Below are 26,256 nucleotides of genomic sequence, written 5' to 3' on the forward strand. Positions count from 1 at the left end.
CTCGCTCGCATTTAATCGTTATGCAATTCACCTGATGCTGCTGCCAGTAATTGCCAGCAGTTCCGCCCGGTGCGCCCCCCCCCCCCTCCCTTGATTTCCAAAGCGAAAAAATATGGCTAAGAACGGCAGCTTTTGGACTGTAAAATGTAAAATTTTCAAGCTCGCTCGCATTTATTCGTCATGCAGTTCACCTGATGTTACTGCCAGTAATTGCCAGCAGTTCCGCCCGGTGCGCCCCCTCCCTTTATTTCCAAAGCGAAATAATATAGCAACAAACGGCAGGTTTTTTTTTTTGTTTTTTTTTTTTACTGTGAAAATGTCAAAATATTCAAGCTCACACGCTCCGCTCGCTCGCATTTAATTGTTATGCCTTTCTCCTGATGTTGCTGCCAGTAATTGCCGGCAGTTGCGCCCGGTGCGCCCTCCTCCCCCCCCCCCCCCCCTCTTTATTTCCAAAGCGAAAAAATATAGCTCCAAGTGGTAGTTTTTTTACTGTAAAAGATGAAATCCTAGCTACGCCGGTGCCCTTTCCCCGCTTGGTTTCCCTCAACAACAGTAAAAGTCTAGGGATTGAGAGCTTCCTATATTCCAAATGTCGGTCCAAAAAAAATCACGTTACATAGGGTCAAAACGCACCCCCCTTGAAAAAAAGCTGGTGACGCCCCTGTTTTCACTCATTTTGGAGTGACCTCGGGGATCACGAATATTTTGGAGTGATCCCCGAGGTCACTCTAAAACGAGTGAAAATGATAATCATTGTAAAGAACTTTATTTAAATTATACCATTTTATAGCCAAATTATTCAATAATAATTTACATCACAATGTACTGCTACCTTAAACAGGTGGGACTGTTTCAAGTCGATAAAACACGCAAAAACATGCATCAAATTGCACCATTTACAACATCGAAATGCAAAAAGTTCTCACCGTGGAAAGGGGGACAACCCCCTCCCACACCCTCCCCCCTTGCTCGCTCCGCTTGCTCGGGCTCGGTCGCGTTCATGACATCAGTATAAAAATTTATACAAGAAGTTTATTTAAATGATATCATTTATATAGGCACATTGCTCAATAACAATTTACGTCAAAATGTACTGCTATACCTTAAAAAAGTGGGACTGTTTCAAGTCGATAAAACACGCAAAAACATGCATCAAATTGCACCATTTACAACATCAAATGCAAAAAGTTATCACCATGGGAGGGGGACACCTCCTCCCACAGCCTCCCCCTCGCTCACTCCGCTCGCTCTTGGTTGGTCGTGTTCATGATATTCAGTGTAAACATTAAATCAGGAAGTTTATTTGGATGATACTATTTTATAGGCAAATTGTTCAATAATAATCTACATCAAAATATACTGCTACCTTAAACAAGTGGGACTGTTTCAAGTCGATACAACACGCAAAAACATGCATCAAATTGCACCATTTACAACATCAAATGCAAAAAGTTATCACCATGGGAGGGGGACACCTCCTCCCACAGCCTCCCCCTCGCTCACTCCGCTCGCTCTTGGTTGGTCGTGTTCATGATATTCAGTGTAAACATTAAATCAGGAAGTTTATTTGGATGATACTATTTTATAGGCAAATTGTTCAATAATAATCTACATCAAAATATACTGCTACCTTAAACAAGTGGGACTGTTTCAAGTCGATACAACACGCAAAAACCTGCATCAAATTGCACCATTTACAACATCCAAATGCAAAAAGTTCTCACCGTGGGAGGGGGGGGGGGGGACGACCCGCTCCCATACCCTCCTCCCCCCCCCCCCCCCCCTCGCTTGCTCCGCTTGCTCGGGCTCGGTCGTGTTCATGACATCAGTATAAGAATTTATACAAGAAGTTTATTTGAATGATATCATTTATAGGCACATTGTTCAATAACAATTTACATCAAAATGTACTGCTACCTTAAACAAGTGGGACTGTTTCAAGTCGATAAAACACGCAAAAACCTGCATCAAATTGCACCATTTACAACATCAAAATGCAAAAAGTTCTCACCATGGGAGGGGGACACATCTCACACCCTCCCCCTCTCTCAATTCGCTCGCTCTTGCTTGGTCGCGTTCATGATATTCAGTGTAAATATTAAAACAGGAAGTTTATTTGGATGATACTATTTTACAGGCAAATTGTTCAATAATAATCTACATCAAAATATACTGCTACCTTAAACAAGTGGGACTGTTTCAAGTCGATAAAACAAGCAAAAACATGCATCAAATTGCACCATTTACAACATCAAAATGCAAAAAGTTCTCACCGTGGGAGGGGGGACAACCCCCTCCCACACCCTCCCCCCCCCCCCCCTTGCTCGCTCCGATCGCTCGGGCTCGGTCGCTTCGCTCCCTCGCATACTAACACCCCCCCCCCCCCAAAGATGAAATCGTAGCTACGCCGGTGCCCTTTCTCCGCTTGGTTTCTCTTAAAAAACACTAAAAGTCTGGGCAATGAGAGCTTCCTAAATTCCAAATGTCTGACAAAAAAATCTCGTTACATTTTAGTGTCAAAACGCACCCTCCTTGAAAAAAAGCTGGTGACGCCCCTGTTATATATAGGTATTGAACATCTCCTGCTGTGTCCATACTGCTTTATACGTTGGCTTGGTATAATCGGTATATGGTACCATCAAAGAAAATTTCACTAATTCAATGTCAATAGACAGCCATTCATACATCAGGGTTTGAGAATTTCCTGCATCAAACATAGGCCTAATATCCCCGTTTGTGCCATTTCTATTCATTGCTCTGTCAATCTCAGACGGTGACTCGAGAGAGAACATGACCAAGTTCTGGAGCAGTCACTCCACCGAGGCCAGCCTTGAGGAGATGATGCTGGACTCCAATGCAGCGGTCCTAACTCAGTACGAACTTCCCGAGGTCCTATCTCTCCTCCCAGACCTCAAGGGCAAGAGGGTCCTGGAGCTCGGGGCAGGAATAGGGTCAGTATTCGATTTAAACCAGGCACGCAGCAGCAAGGCTCATAAAACCCCAGCTTAAAACAACTCCCTTCCCCACGGGTATTATCAAACAAAACTCCGTATAAAACAAAAAAGTTAATTTGAGTTACTTATTGAGTTATTTGGCTAAAGAAATTTAAACAGATCAACAACTCACCAGTGTTGCAACGATGTAGCACATGTAGTCAGAATGTCAAACACTCGAAGAATAGACCTAAAATAATGTATCTGTATTCAGCAGTATGAGAATCTCACACTGCTGAATACAGAAACATCTGATGTTCTCACGTTTAAGCTGAGATGATTATGCATAGAGTGACAACAGAGTCATCCGTTTCATGTCTCATTGTGCAAGCATGTGCAGTGCACAGACAAATGAACTGTAATGTGAATCATATAATGGCCAAGTTACGATGAGAGCCAAAAATGATAATGTCTGTATGGTTCAGTCAGTCTCTCTATCCAAGCACACTCAAATCAGGGCACGGGGCAACACCCAAGCTGATTCGCTGTTCAAAATCTGCTGGTTAACTATCCTGTGGCTATTACAGTTTTAATGGTCAGTTTGTTTTGCGCGGACTTATACATGCAATTTAACATCATAACAAATAAGTATTCATATATTGAATTTATTTATAAAACATTTTAGTAAAATCGGGGTTATTCCACGAGACCGACACCCACGAGCCATATACGACCCACGAGTTCGATGTTATCACGGGGCTTAATGTGTCTAAGTCAGTCTCCTTGGCCTTGTTTGCCTATAGTGTCGAACTCGTGGGCCTTATTTGCCTATATAGTGTCGAACTCGTGGGCCTTACCTGCCTAGTGTCGGACTCATGGGCCTTATTTGCTTATAGTGTCGAACTCATGGGCTGTGTGACTCGTGGGCTGTGTGATTCGTGGGTATCGAACTCGTGACGTGCACCCGTGTATAAACGAGAAAACAATGACTGGCCACTAAATATTCAGTTACAGTCCGGGGTTACAGTTCGTTATATCAAAGCTTCCTTGATCCGAGAACGGAGTAAGGTTTGTTTGTGCGCACCATCTTTTGATTTTCGGAATAACATTTTAGCCTAAAACCGTGTGGAAAATTGTCCAAAGTGATTATGAATTCTATCAATATTGCAGGCGTTTCACAGGAGCCCTGGCCAAGGTCTGTGAACATGTAACGGCAGTGGATTTCATGGCCTCTTTCATTGAGGAGAATAAGAAGATTAATGGGCTCCATGGCAACGCTGACTTCATACAAGCTGATGTCATGTCTCTTGAGTTACCTCCAAACAGGTGAGATCAGGGGCCCGTTGCATAAAAGTTACAATTATGGTAACTTGCCATCCAATGGTAACTTCCATGGAATTCTTGATTTTGATTGGTTGTTGAGTATTGTTACCATGGTAGTTACCATTGGATGGCAAAGTTACCATAATTGTAACTTTTATGCAATGGGCCCCTGTTTTTTTGATAGATTTGTTGAGCACTCTGAAATTTATCTAATTAGGATATGTAGTCACAAATCATATGTCATTCCTCAGCAAGTTTTTTTTTCACTTTTTAAAATGTGTAGGCCCTACTAAATCGAATAGGGAAAGGCTAACTTTTTTCTCTTTTTTTTACCTCGAAAGGATGGAACTGTTGTAGGTAAGCTGTATGTCCATATAATCCTCGCGCACGGTTAACAGTATAAAGTTGTACCCTAAACTTGACAGCAATTACAAAATGGTCTTCAATCGAATAAACAACTAGTATTACGTCATGGTCTCAACCGTGCCAGGAACCTAGCTAGAGTAGCATTAAGAAAGTCTTTGACTCTCATGATATGTATTCTTCCCACCAGTTATGATGTCATCTTTTCCAACTGGCTGTTCATGTACCTGTCCGATGACGAATTGGTCAAACTCTCCATCCGACTGCTTGGCTGGCTCAAGGACGGCGGTCAACTCTTTTTCAGAGAGTCGTGCTTGCGTCCGTCAGGTGCACCTAAAAAAAATACAAATAAATCCCTCTTGTAGCTTCTTCCTTGAATTTTTGTTTACTTATTTGTGAATGACATGTTTGACCACGGTAATTTTCATTCATGTTACTACATTTTCAACACTATTTGATAGCTTGCTATCTGCAGGATATACGGTACTACATTTCCGCAGATGATTAGCCAAAAACCAAACAACAACTGGTAACTCATTAAAGACGTCCATACCTTATTTCCGTGGATTGGCGCTGCATATTATTGTACGATGTTTTTTCTTAGTATTTCAAGGGTTGATCGAAAGAAATGTTTGTGTCTGTTTTAGAGTTTAAAGTTTCTTCATTTTAGATGTAATACAGGATTAAAACTGCAACTACTGTGGCATCAATAACATGATATGGCACAAGCCAATGAACTGAAAACATTAACTTTTTTACCATGGTATCTGCTATGGCTGTAACTGGCAAATGTTGTAAGTCTCGTTATGAATGTAGCATGAGCTGTGCAATGCACTTGTGTCTAGTTGGAGCTGTGAAAGTGAATCCTGCAGGTTTGGTGCTGTATGATTGACGAAGACGAATCGTTGTTGACTTGTGCCTGTTAAATTATGGACCGTTTGCCACAGGGGACATGACAACATCATTCAACCCCACTAAATACCGCCACCCCAAGGAATACAATGCCATCTTCCAGTCAGCCACCTCGATCCAGGAGAAAGGAGGTCCAGCAGCAGGCTTTGAGTTGACGTTCTGCCGCGGGTTGCAATCTTATGTCAAGGTTAGCTATCCATTTAATTGATGCCAGTGCTAGCTTCCGCGGAGGTTTTTGTCCTTTTCTGTTATAATTATGCATTCTTCTTCACGACAGTTTCGTGAAGGTGGAGTTTATCTGTCAAGGCTTTTTAATCTTGATGAAGTTCTTAAATCATCGGTCATTCCATTGAACTCGAGACTTGACTCATAAAGGGTAGTCAACATGGCTATGGTATCAGTCGTATGTCAGTCATGTTTTTTTTTTTCTTAACGTAACATTGTTTAGAAGGGAAAAATTAATACTTTAAGTTCAAAGTCAGAAACTAAGAGAATGACTTACGCTGTTAAGTATTTGATAGCTGTCTTTCCAAAATGATCTGTTGCTGTAACAGACACTCGATTTTGATCAGCTTATACACTGTATTTATAGGCACAGTTGTTATGCAATTAAAACTGATTCTCCGTGCTTTTCCGCCTGAGATGTCCAACAATTCTTGGTCTGATCAAGCTCTGCATGTAGAGAGAATTTACTCAGTGCCAGACTCTGCATACCTCTTGCTGTACAAGGGCCTATCGTTTAAACTATCGTCAAGGACTAGCAATGCAGTGCAACATTCAGTTTTCCTGTTTGAAACAATGTCTGCAAGGGGGGGGGAGCTGTTGCCGTGAGGATTTTGGGTGACAAGTTAGTAGCCCTGGACTATAGATGGAACTTATAGTTTGTGACACACGAGAAGTCAATCACTTGACAGTTTCCAAGGTACTAGACAATCTGGAGACATATCGTTCCGACGTCTTCTTTCCCTGTAACAGCTTAAGAACAATCCCAACCAGTTCTGCTGGTTGTGGCACCGAGAACAGCAGGAAAGGAATGTCAACCATGGCTTCAGCTCCTTCCAGCAGTTCCTGGACAACAAGCAGTACTCATTCAACGGTATCTTGAGGTACGAGAAGGTATTTGGGGATGGCTACGTCAGCACGGGAGGACATGAGACCACTGAGGTGACTTTGTTCAATCAATATAATGTGACACTCTTTAGTCAATATCTGGAGCCAAGAGAAATAATAACATATGCCGTTCCCCTGTCTGTCCCCTCACCTTGATTTCAAATGAAAAGATGATTCTATCTTTATTCTTCTCATGTCAGCTGAGAATACCTTGGAAGAGGTACAAGTAAAGATCTGTTCGGCATATTCATACATTGTGATGCATACAATCGATTGCCTAAACACGATTTCGCTTTAGAACACCAGGTTTGTGGGATTCTCGCATACCTGAATTATACTAAAAATGTGATTCTCATTTTTTTTTTCATTTTGAATACTTCTCGCATTCATATTTTCGTAAATCACACACTAGACTGTATCGTGTAGGGCCTAAACATGTATACATTTTCACGTTTTTGCCATTTTTGTTTCTCACTGATCTTTAACCGCCTCCGCAAAAAGATATGAAAAGTTACAATGATCTACATGAAAGTCAGAAATTCGTGTTTTCGAATGAAATTAGGAATATCATTATTTCTTACTTTGTCACATGCACTACATAATGTAGGCCTATGTTGTGAACAAGCTGCTATATAGGGCTTAACTGTAATATGTTTCCTAAGGGCATGCATACAGGAAATGACTGACGGAAGCACTGATAGTCGATCAAACACAGTAACAAACAAACCTCTGAATGAATGCAACCAAATTATATCGTGCTCATCATTTAATGAAGAACGACGTTTCTCCTCCACCTCCATCTTCTTACCAACGGAGCAGCAGACACGTGTATATTTATATATTACATATTTATATATCATATATTTATATATTATATATTTGTATACCATATATTTGTATATTATACATTTATATATCATATATCTATATATTATATATTTATATATCATATATTCATATATCATATATTTATATATTATATATTTATATATCATATATTTATATATTATATATTTGTATATCATATATTTGTATATTATACATTTATATTTCATATATCTATATATTATATATTTGTATATCATATATTTGTATATTATACATTTATATTTCATATATCTATATATTATATATTTGTATATCATATATTCATATATCATATATTTATATATTATATGTTTATATATTTATGTAACTGTAATTTCTTCCTTTTTCACCAGTACTCTCACCCTGAACCTAAAGTTTCGATAAGAACATTAAATAGTGAATTCAAAAATGCTAGCCAATGGATTTCAGTGACTCTTTAGACAGACTTCCAGTTAGTATTGCATTCGATATATACTACTCCCCTAGAAGAAGTTTTTGTGGATTTTTTCATCAAATTTTTAGATGTTTATGTTGACAAAAGCTACCATGGAAGTGTCATATTAATGATATTTGAAGGAAAGACCTGCAGCTATTATGTATACTGCTCAATATGCATCCGTGATACTTTGAAACATTTGCTGGAGTTACAGCAAACCTTACTGACCATGCCAGCAATCCTTGCCTCTAAAGTGGGTATCTCATTGGCTTGGAGAAAGAATGAGGACCTGGAGACGACTCGAGACGCGCTAGTTGCGGATCGAGACGTCTCCGCAGCGCTTCCTGTATGGAGACAATCGCTTCTCCGCGGAGTTGCGGGAGTATCGAAGATGTTTGATTTTTTTTATGAGATTTTTTTCCACTCTCAAGGTACGTGGTCTTGGAGACGTCTCCGCGACGTCTCCTAGTTGCGGCCACGTCGTGGGGGACGCAACCCTTTAACAAATGTTTAAGATAAACGTGTTTAAATGAATAAATAAATGTAAGACAAAATAAAAGTAGATAAAGGAATGTGTGAATTAATGAATGAATGAATAAACGAATAATAAATAAATGATTAACCAACTTATAGATAAATGAAATAAAAATAGGTAATTTCATCAATTTAAACAATGGCTTGCGCTCTCACTAAAAAAGACGACCACATTGCGACGTCGACGACGGATCCATACAAGATGACATCCTATTCGCCCATCCGCTTCTCCGCGGCGTTGCGGGAGTATCGAAGATGTTTGATTTTTTTTTATGAGATTTTTTTTCCACTCTCAAGGTACGTGGTCTTGGAGACGTCTCCGCGACGTCTCCTAGTTGCGACCACGTCGTGGGGGTTAATTATGCTCCCGACGTCTGGGAGACGTCTCCGCAACCCTGTAACAAACGTTTAAGATAAACGTGTTTAAATGAATAAATAAATGTAAGACAAAATAAAAGTAGATAAAGGAATGTGTGAATTAATGGATGAATAAATAAACGAATAATAAATAAATGATTAACCAACTAATAGATAAATGAAATAAAAATAGGTAATTTCATCAATTTAAACAATGGTTTGCGCTCTCACTAAAAAAAGGCGACCACATGGCGACGTCGACGACGGATCCATACAAGATGACATCCTATTCGCCCGGAAGCCATAGGGACTGACTGCTCCGAGACGTTTGAGTTGCGGAGACGTCTCGGAGACATCTCTGCATCGTCGCAGGCAGGTCTCCACGAGAAGTTTTCCCGTAAGACTCATGAAAAGAAAGAAATTCAGCAATGTCACTCAAAGTGTATGTTTACTTTTTGAAGTCCAAAGAGGTACTGTAAAACATGATATATTCGCGGCATGAATTTTTCGCAAATTGGAACCGACAGTCTTTTTCGTGGCATGAAATTTTCGCGAAGTGCCACTGGCGTTCAATGTATATAGTGTAAACAAGGACTTTCGCGTGCATTTTTTATTTTCGCGAATCTTGGCGCTCGCGAAATTCGCGAAATTAAAATGCACGCGAAAATTCCTCGTTTTACAGTATACCGTAATAATGTACCTTAAGACTGCTACGTGTTTTATCAAAAGGAGTTTCTGAAGATGCTGGACCTTCAACCAGACCAGGTGGTTCTCGATGTGGGTTGTGGTATTGGAGGAGGAGACTTCTACATGGCTAAGGTCAGTGAAGACTGACCATGGAGTCAGCCAACACATTGCATCTCATTCAGTAATTAGCAAGAGGGATTTTGTTATCTGGCATGAGATTCATCACTTCTTGTTTACTTTTGTCCATTTTTGTCAAATATTGTACAATTGCACTGGTTTACTTCCATGTGGTGGAGCAGGCCCGACACACTTTCCACTTTCTTTCTTTTTATGAAAAAAAAGTTGAAGAAAATTCACACCTCAGTAAGGAAATTGTTGTATAATGATAGCCTCTATTCATTTTGTTGTCATTTTTGTTTACATTCGTATCTGTTGTCTGCTTTTTGTAGAGATATGGTGTGCAAGTCGTTGGCATTGACCTTTCAAGCAACATGATCGAGGTTGCCATGGAAAGAGCGAGAGACCAAAAGGAAGCACAGGTAATGGCTCTTTTGATTTAATGCTGACCCAGCAACTGCCCATCCTAGAATTTGTCCCTGTGTAGCTTGCAGTACATGCTGGGGAAGAAGAAGGAGAATGAAACCCAAATATAATCATAATGTGGATTTAATGAATGTAGAAATCTTAGTAGAACACACCGGTGAAGTTTTAGGAAAATCGAACAATCCGTTCAAAAGTTATGAATTGGTAAAACCCTTGCTGGATAAGAAGACTACAACAATTTGTGATGTCACACATGGACGATGATACGAAGGAAATGTAAAGAAAAGAAAAAAATGTCTTTTTTGCAGCTTAATGAATAAGCACTTGCCTTACCTCGTCCAGAAGGCATGGGGGGGGGGTGATATTACCCTCAACATGATAGCAGCGATCACTAACAAGTGGAAGGATTGTGTACTTGTCATAAATTGAAAATTTTGTCGATTTTTTTTAACAGTTTCTTTTGTTGCTGTCGTCCATGTTTGGCATCACAAATTGCTCTTCTTATCTATTGATTGAGGTACCGAATATTTAAAAACTCTGAAATTCTTAATGGATTGTCCGATTTTCCTAAAATTTTACTGATGTGTTCTACTGCTAATTCTAATTCACTCAATGAACATTCAGATTTAGGTTTCATTCCCCTTTAAATATTATACCTAAGTTGGCAAGCTCCCAGACGTCTGTACTCCTTTTTTTAAAGTCTCTGTTGCGTAAAAGTTGAAAGAAGGGTGACTTCCTTTTCTATCGTTGAAAAGCACTGATTCTAATTCCACTGGTTAACCACCCTAGTTTTTAATATGTTAACTCTGGTTTTTGTTTTGTGTGTTTTGGTTGTGGTCCTCTTTCCTTACCAGGTCCAGTTTGAGATTGGTGACATCACTAAGAGAGCATACGTTGACGGTTCCTTCGATGTCATCTACAGCCGAGACACCCTCCTGCACCTGAAGGACAAGCCTGAGATATTCCGCAAGTTTCTGGTGAGACACGTTCAAATCCATCACGGGCCTCAACTGAATATCCAAGGATGTCCCTACCATTATGTGTTTATCCCGGTGCTGGCACCCTTTGGAGAGAACTAATTTGCATCTCATTAATATGTATATTTAGCAAACTAGCCAAGAGAGGCATCCAACACACCTTGGGGCGCTAGACTGTAACCTAGCAACCACTCGGCTCCATCACATTCACACATGGCATCATCCCAGCTTCAACTCTGTCCGTTCTGTATCGTGATTGTGTCTCGTCTTCTCTTTTTCTGCCTTCCTCTTTGTTTAACTTGTTCAACTTTTGTCAAAGTTGTCCAACTGTTAGGATTGCCTTGCTCCTGTAATGTTTCATGCCCAGTCACAGTAAATTTTATTTGTTTTTCATGGAATTCTCTCCCCGCCTAATTCTGTATTAATACCTAAAATTATTTTACCTCTTGATATCCTTAAACGTCTAAAATGAAAAAGTAGGACAAATAGAATCTATGGCCCAAGATAATTATATAGATTTTGTTTGACATATTTCTGTATTAAGGCTGCATCAAAACAAGTGTCAATTTCTTCTTCAAAGTTAACTGTATTGTCTGCTGCATGTCTGTCCACTGCAGAGATGGTTGAAACCTGGTGGTAAGCTCTTGATCTCAGACTACTGCTGCGACGAGCTACCTCATCGGGAAGACTTCAAGGCATATGTGGCTCAGAGAGGTTACACACTGTACACACCCAAGAAATATGGAGAGGTGAGGGTGATGAAGTGTGTTGATGCAAAGGATATGTGTGTTTCAGACAGTGGCAGCATTCATGTTATGCAATAATGTGTTACTACTGTTTCCGAACACTTGAATGTGTATAGATGCTGTATTCTGTATTAGGTGCTTCACATGGTATGACTATAAGGTTACCATCCATGACATTTGATCCAGCTGCTAGGAAGTCTGTAGATGAGAATCAAAAGTGTGTGAACACGAATGAAGGCTTACGGCATTGATACCTCCCTGTTTGTATCTGATAGGGTGGTGATTTGGCTTCGTCGATATAGAGTATGTCTGCCTCCATATCCAAAGGACCCGGGGTTGATTCCCGAGTCGAACTGAGGAAAGATGTGTGTTATTATATCATTCCCTCTAGTAAGAGGCAAAACACTCTGTCCCTTAGAGAAGACATAGAATGGAGTTCCCGTGTGTGAGAGAGTCACAACTCAGATCATGAACGTAAAAGATCCTGCTTCATTTATCCATTGCAAAGTGCAGGGTGCTTAACCAAGTGGACAAACTGGACCCCATGGCGAAGACCAGCTATAGTACCGCTGAATATCGGCTATCCAGCTATCTTCTCGGATGGAAAATGAAACCAGCAAACAGATTGAATCATGTATCGACAGAAGCAATGTAAAAGTACTATAGTCTTGAGCAATTTCAATCATAAAACTGTGTGGATGTCACTTCGTTCAATAACGAAGTTGCAATGTGTCCAGTTACTTGTACCAGTCAAATCGATTAAACAGGTGTATTGGTATCAGTAACTGCCCTCTGCAGCCAAAACTCAAATAGCGATAATTTAAACTCAAAGGCAATACAGGAACGAGTATTTTTATGACATAAAAGGATACTCTTCATGTATCCAAACGCCACAAAATGGCTATTCATGTAAGCATTAAAGCGCACGAGGGGCGCAGTGACAGATGAAAGTGAAACGTCTTTACATTTGTCGACACAGCTCATTGAGACGGCAGGCTTCGTCAATGTGGGGGCGGAAGACAGGACCTGGCAATTTCAGGCCATGCTGGAGAAAGAATTGGCCAAGATACTGGATGGAAGTCCAAATATTCTGGAGGTGTGTATATAAAAGATATACATCTCCAATCCCTCTGATACCGAAGGATGCCAGCACCATTTCCTGGATTTTGAAGATTGTTTGTCTTGTAGTTTTTGAGTGACAGGCTCTTTTTTATTTCTTTCACAACCGTTTTGTGAGTAATTTTCAAAATTAAGGCTCAAATGTGAAGTAATTGTGAAGGACCCTACTGGTACGTGAGATCCTCAGGCCAAATGTGAAAGAGTTTGGTACAGTTGATGCAAAATTTGCACTCTTAGAAAACACCAAAAACTCTGGAATGTCATGGTTGCTCCACATTCATGTGGGGACTGCTCTTTCTTTCCCACTTTTGAGCCAAGTCATCCCTAATTTTCAGTCAGAATGGTAAGCTAAGTGAATTGAGTGACCTGCTTTGTGATACGTGGTCCCTCCTTTTTCCAAGGTCTTGTAAAAAGTCCATCTCTCTGTTGCTTTGTGTTTTTATCCATTCAGGGTTTCTCGGAAGAAGATGTCTCAGCACTGCGGGATGGATGGAAGAGCAAAATTGAGCGTGTGAAAGCTGGCAATCAGAAGTGGGGGCTCTTCTACGCAGAAAAAGCAAAGTAAACCAAAAGCAACAGTCTTACTGTGGGTTCAGATTTAGGCAAGATATCTTTATATGAGGAATTTCAATGGAAAATGAAAAAGTACACCGATTTATTACAAGAGTGATGGAAAATTCACACTCTTTGCTGTCTTCCTTAAATTGCCTCCTTTTTCGCCATTTAGATTATCTTAAACAGTAATAGCTGTCATTCCATTCATTCTGTGATATGTCATTCATGTATAACTTTTTCATTTATATTTTCAATTGCACATAATTCATTCACTAATTCTCCTTTGTTATGTACACACCATCTGGCCCTTCAAAGTCCAGGTTTGGATTGGTAGCTAAATATCAAAAGCATGATTTACCATTTGCAGATGAAACATAAACCCTGCATTAGTGCTTTAAAGTGGTTCTAAAATGTGGGTTAGGGATAGAAACAACCACTGTAAAAATTTGAATCAGTATAGTCAATGTTAAATATGCAAAATGTGAACAATGGTTATAATAAAAATGTTTGCAGACTAACCGTCTCCAGTTATGGTTTATTGAGAAAAATACTGATATCTCCTTATATTTTAGGATTTATTGCAAAAATTGTATAAGGTAGGATGTTTTGTGATACAACTGACCTATGTATATGCATCAAATAAGATATCTTGAACATTTTTAGAATCACTGCTCCCAAAGGTAAACATGACCTTTAATTTCAGGGGAAGTGTGCTGAATGTTATTGCTTGTTAATTTTGCATATGCATTTACGAGAACGTGCGGATTGCAAGAGTGAAACAAAAACAAAATAGAGCAGCACTTTGCTTGCCAAAACCTTATTTATACAGTATACACATGTTATGTCGTCTCCCTTGCAATCGTGAAGGGAGTCAACAATTAACTTTTTCTTAACCAATCACTTTCCACTGCTCTTGAAGTACACTGAAGTACACTGTAATTATCTAGGTATCCAAGTACAAGTAACTAGTTGTACAATGGAAACTGGTATATATCAAGATGTTTTCGCAGGTCCCTAATCCTTACAATTTTCTCTGTGTTTGTTGATACCCTGATATCGTTAAAAACAATACACCCTATTATAACGGTGTATAGGTGTAATTGTCATGGTTTTCAGATTCTCGTTATAACAAAGTTCCCCAGTATCAGTTTTCTGTACATGCATTCCAGAATCATCTTGATTAAAATCTGCAGTTTGAAATAAATGTGATTGCGTATACAGTATTTTGATTTCTCAACAGTCTGTTGTTCATGGTACGTACTTTGTATGTAAATTCATGCATGAGTTCATACACATGTACAGGTTACAGTTTGTTATTTTGAAAGTTCATTATACTGAAGGTTCACGGTGCGTTCACCATTCTTGAAGGTTAGTTAATCCGAAAATGAAATAGAGTCCATTATTCGGAAGGTTCGTTGAATTGAAAAAAAAAAAAAGAAAGTTTGTTATTCCGAAGGTTCGTTAATATAGAAATGAAATAAGGTTCGCAAGTCCGAAGGTTCATTAGCATGTACTTTCTTTTCACTTTCGGATTAATGAACCTTCGGAAGAAAGAACCCTATTCAATTTTCAGAATTAAACGAACCTTTAGAATAATGCCACAAATGTTCGGATTGATTAACCCTTTTTCATTTGCGGATTAACCAACATCTATAGTACAGGGAATTTGTGTGTGTTTTTGGAATAATGAACCTTCGAAGGAACAAACCGTCGGAATAAAGAACATCGCTCATGTGAACATACTATACATATTAATGTAAAACAGGTTAATGTGTGTTTGTGTGCGTGCGTGAGTATGTGCGTTATGTATAAGAAAGAATATCTAACCAATAGAGCTGATATCATGTATAAAGAGGTTTCTCCGCCTTCATGTAGGGGGAAAAAAAAGAGAGGAAGAGAAAGAGAGACAGATAGGCTACGGTAAGGGTTGTGTTCCAGTTTCCAAGCCACCCGGAACTTGTTTTCCTAAAAAGTTCAAGGTACTGCATGTGGACCGTTCTATAGGAGGAAAACTATGCCGATGTGCTCAATTTGAGGTTTTCTTGATACAATTGATACAACGTGCGCATGATTCTATACTATTAACAACAGTCTACTTGGTCACAGTTTTGCATGCCTGCTTACAGCCAGTCAAAAGAAACAAAATGAAGACAGGAAAACATAACTCCAAGCTCATAGCTCAAACTGATAACGTGTGGTAAATGTTTCATTTTATTCTATCCATCATCATGTAACATTCATTTGATAAGTCGGGTTACTTAATCATAAGGCAAAGTAGTTGTCAGACCTCATACACATTGTAATAGGACAAGACATCGGCAAATAATGATAAGTGAGCTTACCTTTCATGTTTGGACTGGTGATGCTGACTGTTATCTGCCGATCATATTTACCTGAAACATGCCTGCTTCAATGTCAAACAGGGATTAAAAAATGTAGCAAACGTGTGAAATAATACACAGAGCTGGTAGCTACAGCTATGACTAGAGAATGACTGCCCTTGAATTGATCACATCCAAATCTTAGATTGTGTAGATTTCATCAATTCAATTCAATTCAATTCAATATTTCATCTATTTCCATCAAAAAAGAAAACATGATTCAAAGCGGCACAAATTGTAGATTTGTCTTTCATTCATTTGATGAGGAAAGTTGCTTCGAATACAATTAAAATGTATGCACGAATTATGTAACATTTTTGTATAATGTAAAAAAAAATGCACACTTTGTCATGGTGGCAAAAAAAAAAGAAGGTAAGTAATCATAACGACGGAAAACAGTGTTCCACTAAAAAGCCAAGCTTGTAGGACGTGGAACACTGGAATGAAAACAACAACAACACCAATATGTTATACCAATAGAATATATTCATATCAAATTCATCTTTTATCATTGTACATTTGCTCATTGATATATGATGCTGATAGTACAAACATAGTGTAAACTGTAGTTGCTATGATTTTAGAATGCAAAGATATAAAATATATCATAGCGTAGCAAAATTATGGCAGAGACACATCAAAGTGGTTGCGGCGTCAGTGAATGTATACTAGAATTTTTGGATGCACATTTTCTTCTTTATTCTAAACACACACACACACACACACACATACACACACAAACAAACAAACAAACGAACAAAACAAATCTTACTGATAGTTTATTGCCTACATACGTGCAAAGAGGGGACAATCAACAAACAATCTGCACCCCAACTTTCCTCAGCATATGAAAAACGTAGAGATGGTTGCATGTCGATATCGACACGAATCAAACCCATTATATAGCCGTATGAGTATCGTCAGTAAAATGTTTGCATATCCTTGCCACACATATTGCTTACAGTTTGACAAGTCAGAATTAACCCTTGTTAATAAATAATTTTGGTACACTGTATGTCATGTCAAGTCAATCCAATTAATGTCAGACATGTCAACTCAACCACTTTTGGTGAAATTCGTATTTCGTATTTTTCTTCTTCAGAGAATGCGATCGATTTATCTCGCACATAAAGGTTTTTCTTTTCCAAAGATTGGGTTACACGTCACCAGTAGAGCAGTCAATTTATTTTGTGCTTTTTCTTGACGAAGCGAAACGGTTCAGAGACTTGCATGCACCGAAAGTGCGGCGCCAGACTAGCGCTGTAACACGTTGAGCGACCGGCTTCTTCGTGACTTTCGCTAAATTTTGTTTTCTTCCAAGTACAAAAAAAAAAAGGGGGGGGGGATTCATCCAATTTTTTTTCTTTCTTTTTCAGGAGAAAATAATCCAAGTCGTTCAAATGGTAATTATCATTCAAAATATAGTCCCGCATGGTCTCTTGTCTCTTGATTCTTTTCCCAATGACAAAACTTTGTATTTTGATATTAGAAGGGTTTCATGTATTCATGTATTACAAAGGGATTTGAGTGTCCAGAGCCTTATCCACTATACTTCTGGTACTCTTTACGAGATTCGCACTCTCTTTTCTCTTGTTACGTGTAACTTAAGATTATCTGGAGTCTGACAAACACAGATGAATTACAGTCTTAAACTGAATGCATTGATACTCACAATGCAAAATTCCCCCAGTCATGGTTGGTACTCTATCTATCTATATATCTATCTACTTATCTATCTAATCTATCTATCTATCTATCTATCTATCTATCTATCTACCGCTGTCTATATCTATTTATCTATCTATATCTACCAATATCTATCTATCTATCTATCTATCTATCTATCTATCTATCTATCTACCGCTGTCTATATCTATTTATCTATCTATATCTACCAATATCTATCTATCTATCTATCTATCTATCTATCTATCTACCGCTGTCTATATCTATATATCTATCTATATCTACCAATATCTATCTATCTATCTATCTATCTATCTATCTATCTATCTGATCTATCTATCTATCTATCTATCTATCTATCTATCTATCTCAGATGTACAGATACATGTATGTATGTGTGTGTGTGTGTGCAGTGTCTTTATATTATCACGTGATACCATTATGATATATCATATAATAAACGGAATTTCAATTCTCAATACATGTACCATAGTCAGCGTGATAAAAAGATCATGTAAAGTAAGCCATTTTATACCTTATTCGTGCCTCTCTTTTCTTTATGACGAATATACTTTGTTACCAGAGTGAATATCTTCCCTATTTCCCTCCCGTTCTTTATAGCTATGACCATCATCTCTCTCTCCCTCTCTTTCTTTTTCTTCTTCTTTTTCTCCTCTTCTTCCTCCTCCTCCTTCTTCTTCTTCTTTTGTACAACATCTTAGAGATGTTTTCTTTTTTGAAGGAACATCTGAAATTACCAAGTTATATCAAAATAATTGATATACAGCTATTTGCCTAATCAGGAAGGAATGTGTCCGTTGAATTTTGAGCAAGTTTATCACAGGGTGCTGCAAGATACTGGTTGTCGAGAGTTAAACGCGTTAGTACAAAATGTAGTTTAGCAGAAACATGGCTAGATGTATAGTCATTGTTATTTTTAACCCTATAGGCCTACAGACTATCGTAAAAAATGTATCTACAATTATTATCTTTCCTTTATTTCTTTGTCAATCTGAATTAGCCTTATCCTTAATTGCATATAGCCTGTACCATACAGGGTCAATTGCAATATAGCGTATACATTGCTATATGACAATTAAAATTCAAAATTCAAACACTTTGTTATATATTTTATTTTATTCTTTTTGCATCTCAGGTTTGTCGTATTGCTCCTGACCCGAGTCCAAACTAGATAATCCTGGACGTGGATTGACGTAGAGGGGGCGATACAGTCTAGTTGATTGCGATGTGTTGCATGTATAAAATGCACATCGCTTGTTTGTTTTGTGAATATCTGTATTTTTCTAATCATGAATGGATTTTTTTTTTCTTGCTGTGTTTTGGTCAGCCAGTTCTTTTTTCATTAATTGCTGATAACGTGAAGCCATTGGCAGATTGTGCAAAACGTTTATAATGAACGCAGTCAAGAAAAAGACCGTCTTAAAAAAAAGATGCACATGATTGCACAGATTATCCACAAACAAGCCTTATCTATATCCTTGAGTCAGTGAAAAAAAACAACAACAAGTCAGTCCGATCTTGAGATTCACCACCAGAATACTTGCAGTTTTCCATGACACATCATGTTAAATAAAACCCAAATAAACAAACAAAAACGTAAATGCGTCCTGCTGCTATTAAAACTGTGAATGTGCAATAGATTTTAATGTCATAGCTGTTATGCATCTTTAATTTTTATGGACATCAGTATGTCGATGGAGATTATTCAAAAAGATCGCAGACAGAGCCTGAAATTAATATTCACTCTATAAGTTTTACGTTCCTGCTGTTGTTAGCGCTGTTATTTCGTCTTTTTTTTTCTTCCTTTGTTATCAAAATGATGTCGATATGTTTGGTGTGTATGCACGTGTGTACGTTTATAGCCAACGTGTTACCCTCACACGTGTATTGTGTATCGCCGTTATTGTTGTGTTGTGTATCACCGAGTTCTTTGTGACTGGTATAATGTTTTTCTTTTTTCCTCGTAAGTGGCATGTTTGCATGTTTATATGGTATGTGGAACAGAAATTATTTTCATCTCATGGATAGACGTAAAGTAATAAAATCAAATGATCAATTACATTTGAAACAGTCCTACCCATCTAGTCTAAGCTATAACATATTTTTATGTATTCGTATATTTTCCTGTAGTGGTAACCATGTTTTGTTTTACAGACAGACATTACAATACCATATTACTTTCATTTCGTGCAACGTGGGAAGGGGGGGGGGGGACGACGTGCACTGATAATAGGCAAATCATTACAAGACATTACCCAGACAAGTTCAGAATAAACAATAATGATTTATGAGGACAAAATAGTACCCTGTAATCAAACCCACAAATGTAATTTTGTTTTATTGCGTTTATCGCAACGTTTTGTGTGTTCTTTGTACATCAAGGACTCCATGTATAATGAGGGAGTTAAGTTTGCATAAGAAAAAAAAGAGACAAACCTGTGAAAAGCAGCTGGTAGATTATTCCCGTGAACTAAAAGTGGCCCTGATCTGAAGATGAGCTTTGCATTCTCTACGAAGGTCGATCTCAGCAACTGGAAACATCATGGAAAGACGACAAGATCGTGACGTCATCTTTGGCAGCTAAGGATTTTCTGCCACGTTTTCCGATACACCTGCCATCTTCAGAGAAGTCAAGGAATATGTTTTACAAATTATCGTATCTCATTACTTGAAGTAGGTGATAGGAGCAAATCGTCGTTATGATGTTCACGAGGAAGGATGATAGTTTGATATTGGTTACAACAATACTTAAAGATAGATGAATCTAGTGATTAAAACAATGCAGCAATTATGATAATAAATATAATATAAATGTAATAACAAAAATAATCAGAAACCTACAGATGAAAATAAAAATTCATACACTTCTTACCGTCAAGAGACATTACAAGTAATAAAATAGACATATTACTACGTATTGGTGTAGCACAAAACACGTCCTCTTTATTGATAAAGAAAGAGGCAGATTTGTGACTTGTAATATCGAACAAGATAGTGTGCAGAGATTGAGAATGGCAATGCCTATATACGAGTGGTGACATAAACATGTGCGGGTTTGCGGTGTGGGTTTTCGCCAGGTTGGCGGTTTCTTTGGATGACACGTACGATGCGATGCGAACGGACATGGGTCTTCTTTCTGAAAGCATAATATTCAGGCCAGGTCGATTTCTGCGGTCCTATCAATGACGTCACAAGAGGGGTTCAATCCGAACACTGAAGAATAATGTATACAGTTTGTATTCGTTAGCGCTGTTGCAGCTGATAAAACGGAGGTGTTCACTGGAGGTGTCTCGATCCTCCGAAGGGGAAAACCAGCTAGGAATCATTTCTTTTGCTTAAGATTCCAAACTGGATGGCGATTATTATAAAGAAAGTGGCAGCAAATGAAACGGATGAGGTGAGGTAAATACATGCGCATCACAATTAATAATAATAGTAATGATAATAACAACAACAACAATAATAATAATAATAATAATAATAATAATAATAACAATAATAATAATAATAATAATAATAACAATAATAACAATTATAATGATAATATTAACAATAATGATAATGATAATAATAACGATAATAATAATAATAATAATAATAATAATAATACTAATGATAATGATAATAATGATTAAAAGAATAATAACAGATCTCAGGCGCTTATCGTAAAAGTTTCTAAACGCTAAACATCTTGAAATGAAGAAGAATTAGAAAGGAGAAATAATATTGTATCGTGAAGAAAATAGTAAACAATTCCCCAGCTTGGTCTTGTATAATATTTATGGCACAAGAAGTTATCACAAAGACATATACACTTTGAAAATGATAAACTCGCCTTCTGCAAATTATCCGATGACCGACTCCTTGCAACTTGAAATGTCGCTGCCTGTGAGATTCAAGAACAGAATGTGATGCTAACACATTTGAAATGACAAGAATTCCGCCAACCCCAAACCCCCCCCCCCCCCTCCCGTCAGTCACTGAAACAGACACAGTTAAAAGTAGAGACTCCAACTCTCCCGCCGAAAGCCCATTTTTGCAGAATCTCACGTTCTCCCGCTTGAGATTTAATTTCTCCCGCCCTGGCCCTGTGTCTTCCGTTGGAAAGGATTTCTAACTTATTGCCATCGTTTGTTGAAAAATATGCCTTAGAAAGCACGAGAGAGCATCTAGAACTTTAGAGCTCCCAGGGCCCATAAGCGGGCCCTGAACCGCGGCCGCAAGGAACTTCGCGCTTCGCGCACATCAAGTTGGAGTCTCCCGTTTGCTAGGGGTTTCAGGCGGGAGAATCTCCAGATCAGAAGGTGCTTGGGGTTGGAGTCTCTGCAAAAGCAGTTTTCGTTACCTTCTGCCGCGTTTTGAAGAGACAAGTTTATGTGAGATTTTGTTGTAGACACTGTATGTCGGCCGTAACTGGGGGTGGGGGATGGGGGAATGGGGGAGGGGAGGGGGGTTCCAAGATAAGAAGAAAGTAGGTAATGCAATATGTCAGGTGCATTGCTATGTCGGTACATTTTAATTAGCTATTGTTGAACATAATACTGAAGCCCCCAGTTAAGGCTGAAATAAACGTTAACAGTCAGAAAGAAACAACACCCAAACCTAACAAGTTTATATCTCACTCTGATGTACGTACCATCTAAAGAATTGCAAGTTTGTTGTTGTTGTTTTTTATTTTTTATTTTGTTGTTGGTTTGTTAGTGTGTGTGTGTGTGTGTGTGTGTGTGTGTGTGTGTGTTTAAGGGAATGGTGGCAATGATAATGTTTACTGCTTTAAGTATTTTCGATGGTGTGTATTATACGCATTTGTGTATGATAATGAGGGTCGCTATATAGATTAAGCTAGCTGCCTATGATAAGATGTGGAGTCAATCAAAAGAACGGAGGTATGATTTTGGAGGGTGTTTGAACGTGTCATCGCCATTGTTACACAGTGTCATCTAAATTAAAATGGTTCGTTAAGATAGAGATTTTCTCATGGTTTCTCAGGTTCGCTTTAGACTTATCCTTTTTTTCTCACGAAGACTCATTTCAAAAACAACTTCAGCAACCGCCCCCTCCCACACACACACACAATACACACACATAACACACAAACGCGCGCAAATATAATCTCACACCATGTCAAAAACGTGCTCACATTCGAAATGAATATTACATCAGAAACAGCACAAGTTGTTGTTTTTTACCTTGTCAACAATGTACAAAAACAAACAATATACATGATAATAACACAGCAATTGTAATGATAACAGGTCGAAATCGAAATGGGGACGGCAAAGAGAAGTATGACGGGACCTATATGATTTATACTGACTGTTACACACATAGTTATATACGCATGGACAATGCTGCCATGGAAGAAGGTTATGTTATTAATTTTGAGAACCATGCTCCTAAAACGTTTTTCTTGATGTCACCTGAATGATCGCAACATTACTAAACGAAAATCTGTACGGGCATTTGGCATCTCGGAGAAATAACTTCAAGTATACTTACTTGCTTCACTTCACTTATAGGTCCATTTTATACAACGTTCGAATTCTTTATGTGAACGTTTTTAAACTTTATGGCAGCTACAAGTATACGTTCTGTCGGCAAATTTCATACTTGAGGGCAGACACTGCGCACATTATATTTGTGAAAATAGAATACTAGCATGTAACATCCAGGGCGACGCGTGTTAAGTGTTCTCTTTCATAAGAGTCACTTGAAACATTCACATAATAGATCTGTGCCACTGGGGAAAAGAAATAACTGGCTTCAAAGGGCTTCATTGATGATCACACCTCATGAGGAGGTTTAAAACTAATTCCGTTGCAAATTCACAAAATATGCGAAAACGTCAGTTTCGCAAAAATCAATAAACTCATTCGAAAATGTCGGTCGCACGTCGTACTTTCATGACCTGTAGTCATTGAGCAAGCTACAAAGCTACAAAGCTACAAAGCTTTGGGTTTCACACAGCAGCGAGCGAGAGGACGGAGTTCAGCTGGCGATGGGACGGGACAGATGAAGATTGTCTTGCAGGTGGATGGTTATGAGAATGATTATTGTTTTAATGATCATGATGATAATCTATGATAATTGTAATGATACCAATAGCAACAATTCAATTCAATTCAATTCAATCATAGTTTATTTCCAATCATCGAAAATAAAAAAACATAGTACAAAGTATACATGTGTTGAAATAAGGTTCAAACGTTTGCAAAAGATTCATGTAATATATATACGAGACAAATTATAGAACAACGTATAACATGTACAATATTTAGGAAAAACACTGTATAAATTCTTCGTGGGCGAGCGGAAAATAAATTCGATTATGGAAAATAGTGATCCACTAAAAAGCAAAGCTTGTCGGACGTGGATCGCTAGATAAATAATGAGTAAATTATATACTATTCTATAATAATATACATGTAATTATTTTGAGATACACCGGTTGGGAAAAAAATATAGAATACCAATGCTAGTGCCCGGACACTGCTCACTGAACCACGTGTACCGGGAAAATATGACAAGGACAACACGTTCGTACACACATTCGATTACCCACACGTATATACACTGTAAGACGCGAGACAGTACCGAGAGGAGAGAAGACGGTAACAATACAAGTCTACGAAGAACAAAAGACAGGAGAGGAAGAGGAGAGAAGAAAGAAGAGAAATCTGCACACAGAACACGCCAAGTGCTGCGACATCAGGACAGGTGAAGGCTCAAGCATGAATCAAAACAATTAAAATTATCTATGATTATAAGTAGAAAGTAAATATTTTCTGAGTTTGTATTTGAATGTAACAAATTTGGGGGAATCTTTTAAACTATTATCTAAATCATTCCAAAGTCTGGGTCCGGTATAAAGAAATGTATTTTGGGCATGTGCGGTTCTCATTAATGGAAGATGAAATTCGTCGGATCGTCGCGTGGGATAGTTATGAACATGACTGTTTCGATGAAATAAATCATGGAATATTTTAGGTAAAAAGTTACTGTTGTAATTAAACATGAACTGGCCAAGTTGAAACACATACAAATCATTTACTTTTAATATTTTATGGTCAGAAAACAAAGCATCTGTATGTTCTCGGGTATGTAAATTAAAAACAATTCTAAGCGCTTTCTTTTGCAATAAAAGAAGTTTATCAAGTAACATCTGATATGTATTACCCCAAGCAAGAATCCCGTAATTTAAATGAGGTAATATCAAACTAGAATAAATAGTTAATAATGCAGATGAAGGAAGATAATATTTTAATCTATTCATTACGCCAATGTTACGTGATATAATTTTACATATGTTATCAATATGATTCCTCCATGAAAGCTTGTTATCAACGCAAACACCAAGAAATTTAAAGGAAGAAACTTCTTCTAAGGGAGTAGTATCAAATGTTATTTTGCCTGGGAGGCTATCTAAAGAATTACTAAAAAGCATAACTTTTGTTTTTTGAATATTCAATGACAATTTATTTGCGTATATCCATTGTATAACCTTTTTCAGTTCCTCATTGACTGTTCTTATTAAAATGTTTGGGTCAGGGTGAGAAAAAAAAAGGTTAGAGTCATCCGCGAATAATATGAATGAAAGTTTCTCCGAGGATCTATGAAAATCATTAATATAAATAATGAATAACAATGGGCCTAATAAACTCCCTTGTGGAACACCACATGCAATTGTTTTACTTTGAGAGTCAAAGCCGTTGACATGTACAAATTGGGATCTTTCTGATAGGTAACTCGTGAACCACTCCAAGGCCTTTCCACGTATTCCATAATGAGACAGTTTGGCGAGAAGTATTCCGTGGTTAATCGTGTCAAAGGCCTTGGAGAAGTCCAAGAAGATACCTATTGTGTGTGAAAGTGTGTCGAGTGCGTGTGTGACTTTGTCGATGAGGGCAAGTAGTGCGTGTGTTGTGCTGTGATTTTCCCTGAATCCAAATTGAAAGTTTGAGAATATGTCGCAGGTTTTAAGAAAACGTACTGTCCTGATATAAACTATTCTTTCAAGAATCTTAGAAATAGAAGATAATAAAGATATGGGTCTATAGTTATTGACATCATCCTTCTCCCCTTTCTTGTAAATAGGAATTACTTTCGCAATTTTCATGCTATTTGGCACATAGCCAGTTGTAAGCGATGAGTTGATAATGTGTACTAAGGGATCCACTATTTGAGAAATTATGTTTTTTATCAAATAGTTGCCAATTCCTTCATGACCAGGACTTTTTCCTTCTTTCAAATTAGCAACAATCTTTATTATTTCTTCTTTATATGTTGGGTCAAAAAATATAGTTTTGGAGTTAGGTGTATCTAAAAAATCATTAAAAGATTTACTAGAAAGAGGAATATTTTGAGAAAGATTTTTTCCAATTGAAGAGAAAAAGTCATTGAAAATTTCCGCCATGCCAGCGGGAGTGTTGCTGGAGGCATTGCCCCACCGAATTTCAGAAATATTAGATGAATTGTTTGATGTATTCATAGCATTCTTTAATGTTTTCCATGTGTTTTTAATATCATTTTTGTATTTGCTTATCTGATTAACATAAAACATTTTCTTCTGCGTACGTAATAATTTGGTGAGTGTATTTTTGTATGAAACATATTTTTTCTTATTTTTTTCAGTAGGATTACATCTATATTTATAAAACAAATTATTTTTCCTATTTATAGATCGTAATATAGACTGGGTTATCC

The 26,256-nt window shown here is 37.8% G+C and overlaps 1 protein-coding gene across 1 annotated transcript in view; it reads left to right on the forward strand.

Annotated features, from left to right (window-relative positions):
- Nucleotides 1–2,766: 2,766 nt before the first annotated feature.
- The window catches only part of LOC139728263 (uncharacterized), a 33,745-nt gene continuing 10,255 nt past the window's right edge, over nt 2,767–26,256 (forward strand). Inside the window, exons 1-11 of the mRNA XM_071639222.1 lie at nt 2,767–2,954; nt 4,107–4,262; nt 4,813–4,949; nt 5,570–5,721; nt 6,510–6,698; nt 9,568–9,657; nt 9,975–10,064; nt 10,923–11,045; nt 11,663–11,794; nt 12,771–12,887; nt 13,362–13,471. Of these exons, the coding sequence (XP_071495323.1) occupies nt 2,794–2,954; nt 4,107–4,262; nt 4,813–4,949; nt 5,570–5,721; nt 6,510–6,698; nt 9,568–9,657; nt 9,975–10,064; nt 10,923–11,045; nt 11,663–11,794; nt 12,771–12,887; nt 13,362–13,471 (1,457 nt within the window). The 5' untranslated portion in view covers nt 2,767–2,793. The remainder of the gene's footprint in view (nt 2,955–4,106; nt 4,263–4,812; nt 4,950–5,569; nt 5,722–6,509; nt 6,699–9,567; nt 9,658–9,974; nt 10,065–10,922; nt 11,046–11,662; nt 11,795–12,770; nt 12,888–13,361; nt 13,472–26,256) is intronic.

This window comes from Diadema antillarum, unplaced genomic scaffold (assembly GCF_040938485.1).
Source record: "Diadema antillarum isolate AM-2024a unplaced genomic scaffold, OU_Dant_1.0 seq00000170_RagTag, whole genome shotgun sequence".
Classification (NCBI taxonomy): domain Eukaryota; kingdom Metazoa; phylum Echinodermata; class Echinoidea; order Diadematoida; family Diadematidae; genus Diadema; species Diadema antillarum.